We start from the raw sequence: 13,680 nt of genomic DNA, 5'->3' as shown, positions 1-13,680 counted from the left end.
TTGAACCATGCAGTACGTTCCCTCCCCACTTTCACACAACTCTCACTTCCCTCATACATTTTTCTGACTTTTCGTGTTATCTCTTCATCTATCCCTTTTGCGTTCAGCACATCCCAGAGCTTGTCCCTATAGATACTGTCATACGCCTTCTCAATATCTAAAAAGGCCATGATTAAGTCCTTCCCGTACTCATAGTGCCTTTCCTGCAGTTGCCTTACCGCAAATATGAGGTCCGTTGTTGATCTTCCCGGTCTGAAACCATACTGCTCCTCTTGCAGTCTACTTTCAATACTGCTTCTTATTCTCTTCTTCAGGATCTTTTCATAGATCTAAAATCTAAAATTTGACATGCTGAACATTAACTCATTCGTAATGTAATCAGACATTTGAAGATGTTTTTTACATGGCAGTTTGATTCCTTGAAGAATCAGCAGTGAGGAGGTTACTGATGAATAAGTATGAAAGCGGGTGAGCTACTACGAAGAACATAGCAAACATTATTGCAGCCAAGATAGACTGTAAGCAACACCCAGTAGTTGCAATAAAAGTTTATGTGCTTAATTAGCTCTTGGACAGTTCAGGAAGATGAAATGTGATGAGAGAACTGGAATTCAATAATTGGAAAAGGAAGAGAAGGAAAAGCAGTAGGGGAATGTGGATGGGCGGAAGGGGATGAAAGGGTAATATAGAGATTTTGAAATCAGATTTCAAACAGCAAATCATTTCCAGGGGTAGATGTGTACTCTGTTTGTAATTTATTGGTTTTGTACTGCAGATTAAAACTGAAGAAATTAAAGAGTGGTGGAAAATTAAGGAGATAGACCTATATAAATCAAAAGAACCAGAGGCGATTGTGCTTTTCAGAGGGAGCTTTAGACAGTGATTGTCTGAACCGGGATGGAAAAAGTAGAAAGGAATACAATAGAAGACCAATGGCTTGCTTTGAGAGAGGGAATAGTGAAGGCAGCAGAATACCAAGTAGATGAAAAGACAAGACCTAGTAGAAATCCTTGTATAACACATGAGATATTGAATTTTAGTGACAAAATGCGAAAATATAAATGTGCAGCATGGCTAAGCTGATGGATGCAGGCCTGAATAGGGGAAACATAGATGCAGCCTATAAGAAAATTAAATAGATCTTTGAAGAAAAGAAACAGTGTAAATACCGAAATCTCAGATGGCAAGCTAGTACCAAGCAACGCGGGAAAGTTGAAAGGTGGAAGGAATGTGTAGAAGGAAAGGAAACTTGAAGAAGACATATCATACTTGAAACAAGGCCCCTGGAGTAGATGAAATTCCCTCAGAATTATAGAGATTCTTGGGAGAGCCCATGACAAATTATTCCCTTGGTGTGCAAGGTACGCGAATCAGAGAAAATTCTCCTGGAGGAATGTGTATAATGTGTCCTCACCTTCAATCCAGATAGCAAAGATGTCATCAATGAATTTGAACCAGGTGAGGGATTTAGGATTCTGGGTTTTTAGGAAGGATTCATTTTTTTATTGCGGCCAAGCCATGGCCGGCAGTGTTAGCTGCCTGTAAATTCTTTCGTCCGATGGTCTAGTAACAGGAAGTCAGAACCGAGAAAGTGCACATTGGAGATTCCTCTAGATGGCCCATGAATAAGTTAGCATAGGATGGTGCAATGTGGGTGCCCATAGCCGTACCGCGGATTTGTTTGTAGGTAAAGCCTTCAAAGGAGAAGTAATTGTGGGTGAAGATATAGTTGGTCAATGGAGACTAGGAAGGAGGTTGTTGGTTTGGAATCCATAGGGCGTCTGGAAAGGTAGTGTTCGATAGCAGTAAGGCCATGGGCCTTAGGAATGTTAGTGTACAGGGAGGTGGAATCAACAGTGACGAGCAGGGCACCGTGTGGTAAAGGGAATGGAACTGTGGAGAGTCGGTCGAGGAAATGGTTGGTATCTTTTATGTAGGAGGATAGGTTCTGGGTAATAGGTTGAAGGTGTTGGTCTAAGAGAGCAGAGATTCTCTCAGTGAGGGCACAGTAACCGGCCGCAATGGAGCATCCTGGGTGGTTGGGTTTATGGACTTTAGGAAGCATGTAGAAGGTAGGAGTGCGGGGAGTGGTAGGGGTAAGTAGAGAGATGGACTCTGGGGAGAGGTTCTGGGATGGGCCTAAGGATTTGAGTAGTGACTGGAGATCCTGCTGGATTGCTGGGGAATGGGATCACTGTGGCATGGTTTGTAGGTGGAAGTATCTGACAGCTGACGGAGTCCTTCTGCCATGTAATCTTTGCGGTTCAAAACTACGGTGGTGGAGCCTTTGTCTGCAGGTATACAAATGTTAAGAGTGATTAAAATTAAACTTTTGCTACTTGAGGCAGTGCAGACAGAAAACAATTTTAGATGAACGATGTTCAGACTGTGCGCTGCAGGATTTGCGTTGTGAGTAGTGTTAGTATCATGACTTGCTGTTAGGTGCCAGTTCTGGTACAGCAATGTAGAGTTGAAACACAAGCATCAGTGAAAATTACAATTGCAAACTGTTGATATGGGTCTGAACAATGTGGACAGGGCTTTACTCATAAAGCTGTTTTAACAAAATCAAGAGCCACAGCGCAGTTGCTCTTCACAAGGACCAATGCATTAAAGGAATACTGGGGTTGAAGAACATAATGTGGAAGTTTGAATTAACTGGTGATTTGGGAACTAACTCTGGGAGAGGCCAATGGCCAGTTGCACCACAGATTGTTGAAGAAGTTACAGTGGCTATGGCTGAGAATGTTGGACACAGTGTGCGAGCTTCAACCAGTTCACTGTTCGAGAAGTGCTGTGAACAATTGCGAAATGGTATCTCTAGTGTGGTTCCAGTTTAACGTTGATGCAGGTGGTCATCACATTGGACAATGTTTGTAACTTGGAATGTAAACATGGTGTCCAGTAAACAAGTGGAAATTAAAATGTGTTTCTTGCAATCATTTATTCAATATTTCTCTTTCATGTGTCCTTATAAGTGTTTCAATGAAGTTTCATTGTTCTACGATCTATTGCTCTTCATGGGATCCCTCTCAGTAGCAAAAGTTTAACTGTAACTACCCTGTAGTTTGTTGGATTCAATTTGACTTAATGTTCCACTGCTTGGTTCAAAACTTGTTCTCATCAATCATATGCGTATGTACTCAGAAACAAAATTCACCTCTAAAATTGAAATGACTAATTGGAATTCCACACACAGGCACAGGAATGCCTGTTTGAATTCCTTAAAGCTTGTTGCATCAACAGAGCAACTTTATTGAGCATTAAAGAACTCACTTCTGCTTTACAGTAGGGGACACACTTGAAACCTCACCTCCAATGCCACAGGCCCCATGACTCAGCTTTCCGTGAACTGCAGCTGTTCCATTAACTTGTTTTACAGCCACACCTTTAACCAATCAAACTTCAGGAGCAGAAGGCAGTTACTTTCTTTCATTGACCATTTCCTGCTCCCTTGACAGCACTCCTTGGCAAAATACAGCTTCCTGCTGTGACATTTTAAAAGTTTGTTACCAACAGGTGCTGTGGAAACACCAGCCATTTTGGAAATGCCACTGTCCCTTAAACCAGCACAGTGGCTGCCCACCACATCCCATTTAGAAGGATTACATAAAGATGGTTCCACCACCTCTAGGCTGAATGAAACCTCATTTCCCCATATACCGGAAACCAGCTGTAGCATCAACAATAGCCAAGAGGGCAAGCCTATGGGCACAGCCAGGAAAGATACCATACAAGAAAACAATAATTACTGGCCAAGCAATTTGGCAAATACTGTGAATTCCCCCCCCCCCCCCCCCCCTCCCCCATCTCATGTGTTTGCACACATGTGCTTTGACTCTCTCATGCAGAGCTGTTGCAAACTGTAATGGATAATGGTCTTTTGTTGGGAAGGGGTTTTGTTGAGGGTTGTGTTGATATACTCATTTTACATTTTCAGGTCCAGTGGATCACATGCAGTGGCAAGGCTCCTCTCCACTGGATTCTGTTTCCTTCCTTTTGCTGCCAGTCACCCTCTGTGCCAATACGCAGCAGGTTCTTATGAATTCCATCTCTCCATCTTTTCTTTTGTCTGCCTAGTAGTCTACTTCCATAAGGAGTAAAATCCGGATTTCAATGTTCATCGGGGTTTATTGATCTGACTGGCTTACTCTCCCCATATGAGCTGCTCAGTTCCTATCAGTCCCACAATATTTGGTCTTTTGTAGACCTCATCCACCTTACAAGTATGCCAGATCCTTCATTCCCCAGTGATCTCAGAATGTACCAGATCATAGATCTTCCTCAAGAGTTTCTACTCAAAAACGAGAAAATTATTGAAGATTTTTTCCAGACTCCCATGTTTCACAACCAGGTAGTCCTATGGGTTGGATCAGTGTTTTGTATGGCTGAAGTTTGAGAGGCTGTGTAATTTCAAAAGTGGTCTCAGACTGAAGTATGGTTAATTTTCAGCTTGGATCCTCAGTTTTATTTCTGCTTCACGTGAGGTTGCTCTGTAAATACTACCCCATATAGTTAAAATTATGAATCTTTTTGTCGGGTTCCAACTATCAATGGCTAGAGTGGATATTTTGTATAGGCTTGAGTCTTGCTCACTAGCAGAGTCATTCAAAAGGAGACTAACCTTGCTCTCTGCCACCTTCATGGTGTCGCTTATCTGCATAAATTCTTCCTCAGATTTGGACAACAGGTCCTTGTCATTAGCAAATAACAGGGCCATGTCATTGGCAGATGCGATGTGCCCAATTTGCCCATCTTCTACCTTGACCCCGTTGAAATCTTACGGAAATCTTTCCTTATTACCTCTTCAAAAACCAAGCTGGACAATGCGCGTGACTTGTGAGTGCCTTGTCTCAACCCTGTTTTTATGTTAAGATCTTCAGTGACTTGGTATCTGATTTTCACTTTGCCTATTGAATCAATGTGACAAACGAAAACTAGACTAACAAGTTTTGTAGGTATTCCAAACTAGTTAGGCAATTCATCAGGACCTCCTGGCACACCTTCACAGTGAGCTGTCGCAGTACATTAATGTTGTCCGCAGTTGATCGGCTCCCTCTGAAACCACCCTGATATACACCAATCACCTATTCTGTAGACGGCTGAATTGTATTCATATGCAGTTGGCCAGGATCTTATAGCAGACACTCAGGAGGGCAATTCCTCTGTAGTTTGTGCAGTCCATTTTGTCATATATCTTCTCTTTGCTCTTCTCAGAGTTGCTTGGGTGGTTTTCCATACCTCTTCTAACTGTGCTTTTTCCTTGTGCCTTGTGTCTCATAGCCAGCTGTCCGGTTTCTCTTCTCTTAGCTAATGCCTTAATGTGTTTGTGCATTGATGGTGATGTGCTTCTTGATGAAAGCATTTGCCACCTCATTTACAGCATTTTTGATTTCTTTTTGTACTTCTTGTGGGTTCTTTTGTGCATCCTCTTTCTGCCTAATTTAAAAGCAGTTGCTGAGCTAGAGCTGAAATTTGTCTTTCTTTCTTGTGTCTTTGAATGTATTGGTGTGGCAGTGTACTACTTTCGTAAGATCGTTTCTGACAGTGGAATTGGGTTGTGTATATATAGGGTGTCCCATTTTAATATGTACCAATCGATATCTCTGAAATGGTACAATTCTGCAAAAAAAGTCTCTAGTAAAAGTTGTAAGGTTTGAAGGGGGTCATGGAATGGTTACCTCGAAATGACTTTGAACTCTGTTTTAAAGGTCAAACCTTGTCACAAAGCAGTTGTGTTGGCAAAACATATGTAATTGGAATGAAAAGTAATTTAATTTTCAATATGAACGGAGATTTTGTTGAAGTATAAACATGAAAACACCTCTTCATAACTCCGGAATTGTGTGTCAGGCAGCTAATATAACTTTTTCTCTAATGAAAACCGTGTTGTACATCTAGGTGAAGGTATCAACGAGGGTTTTGTGTCATATTGGTATTGCAGCAACCCCGATAAAGTGTTTCCATCACTTTGATTTCTTAATGAAAGAACTCGCCGTATTCCTCACTTTCACCAAAATAGTCAGGGAATTAATCTTGAGGGTCATCAAGCAGCCTACCTACTTGAACTGTTCCAGCTTGTTGGGTATAACAGAAATACTGTGTAAATACTTTTTTTTTTTTTGCCAAAGAACTTAGTAACAACCTCCTTGAATAATACCCAAGTCTCCCTCTCACTCGTCATCAGTTTTAATTCAGACTGGAATCAAACATCATTTTTTGGGTGTCAGGTCCAACAAACATGACTTGTTTCAGTTTTACTTATGATACATGACAAAATTTCTCTCAAGGATACTTGCAACATTATCCATTACACATTGGCTGTGCAGAGTTTATGGAAAAGGGCTAGTGTCTTAAAGCAATTGATACCAAATAAAAATTATGTGCATAAATCATACAGGAGAGCTTTGGTCATAGAGGGTGTTATGCCTTTATTCTTAGTTTTAGTTTTCTTGTGTTGGTTGTATTTTAATTGCTACTTTAAAAGTAATTTCATTGTTGGAATGAATTCGATTGTTTTTGTATCTCTTTCAGGATGTGTTGGAGCGTGTACTTGTGGAAATGGGCCTAGGAGGCATAGAAGGAATTGTTCAAGATTATCAGCTACGAGTATTAAATTACAACAACTTCGTTCTTGGAAATTGTTTACGAGTAATGGAAGAATATAAAATGCTTACACAGACGAGGCAGAAGGACATAATTTCTGAACTGGTGTATGTAAATATTTTGATCTAGGACAAACATTTGTAGTAATTTGTCAAGATGCAATTGATCCACAAAAATATCTTGATAAAATTTTTTGTGTACAAAAGATGTACACAACTAACTCTTATTATTTATTTCCTGTTTCAATGTTCTTCTTATTATATAATTGGTTACTAATAACATATTCATCTTCTGTGTCTCCCTCAGAATTCTGTGTGGAATTTTAGACAGTATGAAAATACGGACCGTAAACATTCCTTTAATTAGAAAGATTTTCAGTCTCTTTTTCCTTTCTTTTTTGTTTTTATTGTAGTCTTTTCTACAAACCAAATACACTCCTCTCTTTATCTGCCTCAATTGTTAGCCAGTCATTCAGCACATGTAAGTGAAAAGATAATACTTATAGAGTGGAAAGGGAAAGACAAAATACCCCTCAGTCCTACGTCAGTTAGAAAAAGGGCTGTGGTTGAAAAGGATTATATTTATTTATTTTTTCAAGCAGGAAACCAAACACATGAATGTAGAATGAAGGCTTTCACGACTGGGTGACATGGCTGTTGATATACTTTCCGGGATGTGAGGTCGTGGTCCAAGAACTTTTCTGCTCCTTACGTTTCGTCCAGGACTGCGCTGGACTTCCTCAGAGGCATTGCTCCGCTGAGTCTTGCCGACCAGTCGGCAAGACTCAGCGGAGCAGTGCCTCTGAGGAAGTCCAACGCAGTCCTGGACGAAACGTAAGGAGCAGAAAAGTTCTTGGACCACGACCTCACATCCCGGAAAGTATATCAACAGCCAAACACATGAAGTTACAATATCTTAAAAATACGCCCACAAATGGGAAAACATCAACTTTTATAAGTATTTCAATGTTTAAAATAAGCAGCAGATATAAGTCAGGAGTCCTCAGCTCTTGGTCTGGCGGTAGCGTTCTCGCTTCCTGCGCACTGGGTCCCGGGTTTGATTCCCAGCGGGGTCAGGGATTTTCCCTGCCTCAAGATGACTGGGTGTTGTGTCGTTTTCATCATCATCATTCATCCGCATTATGGTTGGAGGAAGGCAATGGCAAACCACCTCCACTAAGACCTTGCCTAGTCAGCAGTGCTGGTCTACCGCATTGTCCCCTACACTCCTCTGAGTATGGGACCTCATCATCATCATCATCATCATCATCATCATCATCATCACATCATCATCATAAGTCAGGAAATTGAGGAGTGTGTCTCATAGGCTATGTCTGTATAGGTTTCCTAGATAATTGAAACAAGTACTACACATTTCAAATATACTGCATAATTTGATGTTCTTATTGAAATAAATTTACATAAATATGCATACTATTGACCGGTAAAGTAAGAGAAAGACTACCACTCATCTATAGCGGATCAATGTGTCGAACACAGTAACACTTAACGGAAAACAGTATTCATACTAGCTTTTGAGCAGTAGCTCTTCCTCTAGCAATAGTACCTACGTTCATACACACAACCACATAGACACCCAAACGCTTACTTCTATAGCCAAGGCATGGCATTGCCATAGGATTGTGCATTTGGGTTTCAGTTAGACACGGTGCTTCGCGCATTGATCCGGTAGAGATGAATGGTTGCCTTTCCCTTATTTTATGTACTGCTCCATCCAGTAATTTCCATTATTGTTATACAAATTATTGATAGGGTTGATGTAGATTTTGTGATTGGAATGTACACTTAAATTTCATACTTTCAGGTTCTTTGTAGAAATTACCATTGTGTTGAGGCTGACTTTTACATTCTACATCTGCAACAAATATTGTAATACAATTGGCTGTCCTTTCTGTGGACCAGTACTTAATTGTTATCCAGCCATTTTATTCTGTTACATGTTAAACTTCATTATATTTGGTATTTCATTTTTGTAATACTGGGTTGCTCACTCTGGTACAAAAAGTGTATGTTCTGTTTAATTATAATAAGGCATTCCCCACTCTGCCCCCATCCAGACCCATACCCCTTGTTATGTATATTTTATGATGTCATATCTAATTCATTTGAACCATTACCACTGAATGTTATGCTTCAGTACTCAATAAACTGAAGGGTTATATCTTACATCTTGCAAAGGAGAAAGTTCTGTTTCACCACAACACTGCACAGTGACTCATCTTCAGCATAAAATGCATGAACTTCAGCTCAAAGAGCCTTCACATCTGCTGTATTTACCAGTTTTGGCTCCTAGCTGTTTTCCCCAAAACCCAAAGGAATACCTGAGTGTATGATGATGCACATCATAGTAAGGGATTGAACTTTGAGGTAATGTATTCAAGGTATCACGAAGTAAAAAATATGTTGGACTATATGTATTGATTTACAAGAAAGCTATTTAGGGGGAGGGAATCCCCCCTCCCTCTCCTCCTTCGGTGTGAAATCTTGTTGTGTTTTGATACTAGCATGGCAGCTGTTATGCAGCTGAATATGTTTGCTTTTGCAAGATCTTTGGGGTAGTGAGAGGGATTGGGGAGGGGGGGGGGGGGGGGGGGGGGGGGGGGGGGGGGAGGGATGATAGGGATGATATCAACACAGGCCAGGTTTTGCGTGAACTTATGATGGTGACACAGAGGAGGAAGTGATGTAGGCCATTAATGGAAGCTCAGATGAAAACAGCAACAAAGGAAGAAAATGATGGGCAGGCTATCCCTAGTGTATTGAGTAGCTCAGTATTTATCATATTGAAGGAGGATTTAAACTGGATTGTAAATGGCATGTCAAAGTGCAGACAGCTACAGCAATATAATTCAACTTTATTATTTGCATAATGCTTGTGAAGCTCATTACTTAATGTAGAGTAAAGGATCTTGACAAATTTGTGGTGTACTCCAAAAGAAAATCAGCTATTGAAATAATAAAAGTATCTTGAAATGGGCTGCTTGCATTTGGCAATCTCTGGAAGACTGTGAGTTCAATATTGCATCAAAGTATTAAGTGACGTGAGTGAATAAAATAAGAGAATACATAATCAATGCCTGCAGTAAATTAATTGAGCCAGTGACCATTTTTGATAATTTTTGTGTCCTGTACTATATATCTGTGTGACAGCTCCATTTCTAAAATGTGGAGCAGAGATAAATCCTTGTGTCATCAAATACTGTTCAACATAGGGGAATGTCACCAGAGTTTCGTTTCAACATATCTAAAGATCTCTGAGCAATGTTCATTCATGCACACTTGCCCTTTCAAGATCATGCCAACATCTGATTTTTAACAAGGTTACTTTTTTCCCTGAACAGCCACATGTAAGGCCCCAGCGTTATGCAACAACTCATTCCATCATTCAAGAATGAACATTTTTAATTTACAAATTAAAAAAAAAATAGTATTGTTATTGGTTTCAGACACATAATGTACTAATCTGTTGTTGGAAGTATTAATGACATCTCTAATACGTGTTAGTTGTGTTGGGGCCTGTTCCATTTTTATGAGAACAGATGAAAAAGGTAATACATGTAAATGTCAGTTGAAATTTTTCTTTGTTTCTAGTTTATTGTATTATTATGCTTGCAGGTGTAAAATTGAAGATGAAGATGGGGATGTGCCAGAAATACACTTTCCAGCACTCGGAGAAGGCTATGCAGTTGATGAATTACAGCCATCACTGGAACCTGGCTTTCAGATGCTTCACAGCCTGGAGCAGGAAGAACAGTAAGACAGTATTTCAGTTTTCAGGTTGCCTGTGATTGTACTTTCATGTGCCTGAGACCGATGTGAGGAGAATTACTTACACAAACATTTACTGTGTGCGGATTGGGAAAAAGAGCAACGTCCTATTTGAATTGGTATTTGATTAAAGAGCACAGTGTAGCTAGGATGTACCTGCAGAGCGTGGACATTAACATTCTTCGTTTTGATATAATTTACACAGCTGCAGATGTTTAGTTACAGTTAATAACATGCATACTTCTGTAGTGCCACCTGTGCAGGAAGGGGTGGCTATGAGACAGGACTGTGTGAGCGGGCGGTGAAGGCTAGATGGGAATGTAAGAGGTTCCAGAAAAAAGCAGCTGCAAAGATAACAAGTTGTTTATTGAAGACTCTGTGCTGTGTAATACACTAATTCAGTGGTTGGCTGGCTGCTGAATTCTGCTAGGCTGGCTGCTTGCAAGCCCCGAGATGGTGAAGTGTTTTCTCCAACGAGCACCAGTGGTCTCATTATGCAAGCTGACCCTGTGGTTCCTGTGGCGGCGGTTTGTATTCTCAACAATGGAGTATCAACCACGGCTTTGGATGACACCTGGCTGCATCATGGCGGTGAGTGCCCACCGTGACGAGATGCCCATCTTGTGATGGAGTGCAGTGGCGGGTGCACACTGGTAGTGACCTGCTGCCCTCTGGGCTGGAGTCAGCCATGCTGCCAGTGTTGACCTGGGGTAGCCAGCAGCACTATGACACCAAGTCTGGGAGGACTCATGTGTAGAGCTTTTGCCTCGCCATGGCCTCGAACCGGTGATTTCTACTGGCAGGTCCATGTGGTGACCTCATCCTGCACAGCCACATTGTGCCGATAGGGCTGTGAGATTAAGAATAATTTCATTACAAAATGTTCAGTATTTATACACTGAGGTGACAAAAGTCATGGTACAGGTCCTAATATCGTGTCGAACCTCCTTTTGTCTGGTGTAGTGCAGCAGCTCACCATGGCATGGACTCAACAAGTTGTTGGAAGTCCGCTGCAGAAATGTTGAGTCATGCTATCTCTATAGCTGTCCATAATTCCATAATTGTGAAAGTGTTCCTGCTGCAGTATTTTGTACATGAACTGACCTCTCGATTGTGACCTATAGATGTTCCATGAGATTTAAGTCGGGTGAACTGGGTGGCCAGATCATTCACTCAGATTGTCCAGAATGTTCTTCAAACCATCTGCGAACAACTGTGGCCTGGTGACAAGGCACATTGTCATCTATAAAAAGTCCATTGTTGTTTAGGAACATGATGTCCATGAATGGCTGCAAATGGTCTCCAAGTAGCTGAATAGCCAGAAGACCCAGTCAATTCCATATAAACACAGCCCATTATGGAGCCACCACCATGTTGCACAGTGTCTTGATGACAACTTGGGTCCATGACTTTGCAGGGTCTGCACTACATTCAAACCCCCGCGTAAGCTCTAATCAGCTCAAATAAGGATTCTGACCAGGCCATGGTTTTCCAGTCGCCTGGAGTCCAACAGATATGGTCACGAGCCCAGAGAGACACTGCAGGTGATGTCGTGCTGTTAGCAAAGGCTCTCGCATCAGTCATTTGCTGCCACAGCCCATTAACACCAAATTTCGCTGCACTGCCCTTAACGGTTACTTCATCATATGTCCCACATTGATTTCTGGAGTTATTTCTCAGTTTGTTAGTTAGTTTATGTGTTTCATTGACCTATCTCACAGTAACCATTACGATTTGGAACATGTCAAGTGCATCAGAAATGCACACATGAATCAAGGTGTTTTTTAAAAAGCTTAAAATTTTTTATTACCTACCCCATTCCCTTAAATGGGGACAAAATGCATATATTATACCTATAGATTTATTTATTCCTGTTCAAGAATTCATGTGTGGTATAGAAGGAGTTGTCAAGGAGATATGATTTCAATTTATTTTTAAAACTATTGCTGTTGTTTGTCAGACATTTTATTTTCATTTGGTAATTTATCGAAAAGTTTCAAAGCAAGCATATTTTAACCCCTTTCTGTGCCAAAGATAGGTTAAGTAGAGGATAGTGTAAGTCTTACTTTCTTCTGGCATTATAATCATTAATGTCACTGTTGTTTTTAAAATGGTCTATGTTGTTGATAACAAATTTTTTTTACTGAGTAAAATATACTGTGAGGATATTGTAAGAATTACTAACCTTTTAAGCAGATGCCTACACAATGTGTGACTATGAGCCCCACACATTATTCTAACCACTTTCTTTTGAGCAGTGAATACTTTTTTGCCTAAGTGTTGAGTTACTCCAAATTATTATTCTTGCCAGTCTGTTAGCATTGACAATTCTTTGCAAACTTGCTGCTCTCGGTTGTTAAGTGAAGGCCATTGGCCACTGAGTTGTCTGTTGTGAGAGATAATGCCTGAAATGTGCTGTTCTTGGCACTGTGGATCTCAGAATATTGGATTCCTTAACGATTTCCGAAATGGAATGTCCCCAGGTGTCGAGCACCAACTATTGCTCAGCATTCAGAGTCTGTTATATTCCCGTTGTGCTACCATAATCTCGTGGGAAACCTTTTCACATGAATTCACCTGAATACAAATGACAGCTCTGCTAATTCACTGCCCTCTTATACCTTGTTTATGTGATTACTACCGCCTTCTGTATATGTGTATACTGTTCTCCTATGACTTTTGTCACCTCACTGTTTAGTCAGCAGCATCACGCTTGGTGTGCATATGCACCACTACCAGTCACAAAATCCTAAAAAAATCACTGCCACTGTTAAGTGCAGAAATCTGCCTTGCCGCTTGGTGCACAAGTCTGTGTAGTACCACTGACAATTGGACCTGGCAGAATGTGCCCTGAAGTTTTTTATACAGTGCTGCTGCAATACACCATTCAGGCTCACACTAATGTGCCTATATTTGCCTATTCCCCCCCCCCCCCCCCCCCCCCCTCCCGTCCTCCTCTGTGAACAAGACCTGCTCTGTTGGGTCTACCTTAAAATCAGTTGCATATTATGCTTCATGTTTGTACAAAATACAGAGAAAATGATAGATAACGTAACTGGCAGCTTGCTCACTTGGGTTAGATACCACATCCAATCTTTGTTACTATGCTGCTTATTGCTATTTTACTTGCGAGTCTATTTATTACACCAATTGTTGGCTGTGTATCTCAAAAGAATTAAAGTTATGCACAGCAGAGTTAGTCACTGTGACACTTGGTATTGCGGCAACCAAAATCAATGTCCTGTGTTGTCCTCTGAACTGTTCTGTGTGATGCATTTACTGGTTG

General features: G+C 40.9%; 1 protein-coding gene across 4 annotated transcripts in view; it reads left to right on the top strand.

The window, feature by feature from the left end:
- Positions 1-13,680, top strand: part of LOC126458563 (uncharacterized) — a 169,895-nt gene that overhangs the window by 127,709 nt on the left and 28,506 nt on the right. For all 4 annotated transcript variants that reach the window (XM_050095686.1, XM_050095684.1, XM_050095683.1 and 1 more), the window contains exons 7-8: positions 6,535-6,713; positions 10,242-10,379. In XM_050095686.1, coding sequence (XP_049951643.1) covers positions 6,535-6,713; positions 10,242-10,379 — 317 coding nt within the window. The remainder of the gene's footprint in view (positions 1-6,534; positions 6,714-10,241; positions 10,380-13,680) is intronic.

Source organism: Schistocerca serialis, chromosome 2 (genome assembly GCF_023864345.2).
Source record: "Schistocerca serialis cubense isolate TAMUIC-IGC-003099 chromosome 2, iqSchSeri2.2, whole genome shotgun sequence".
Taxonomy (NCBI): domain Eukaryota; kingdom Metazoa; phylum Arthropoda; class Insecta; order Orthoptera; family Acrididae; genus Schistocerca; species Schistocerca serialis.
The sequence above is the reverse complement of the archived record's forward strand: the minus strand, read 5'-3'. Positions and strand labels throughout refer to the sequence as shown.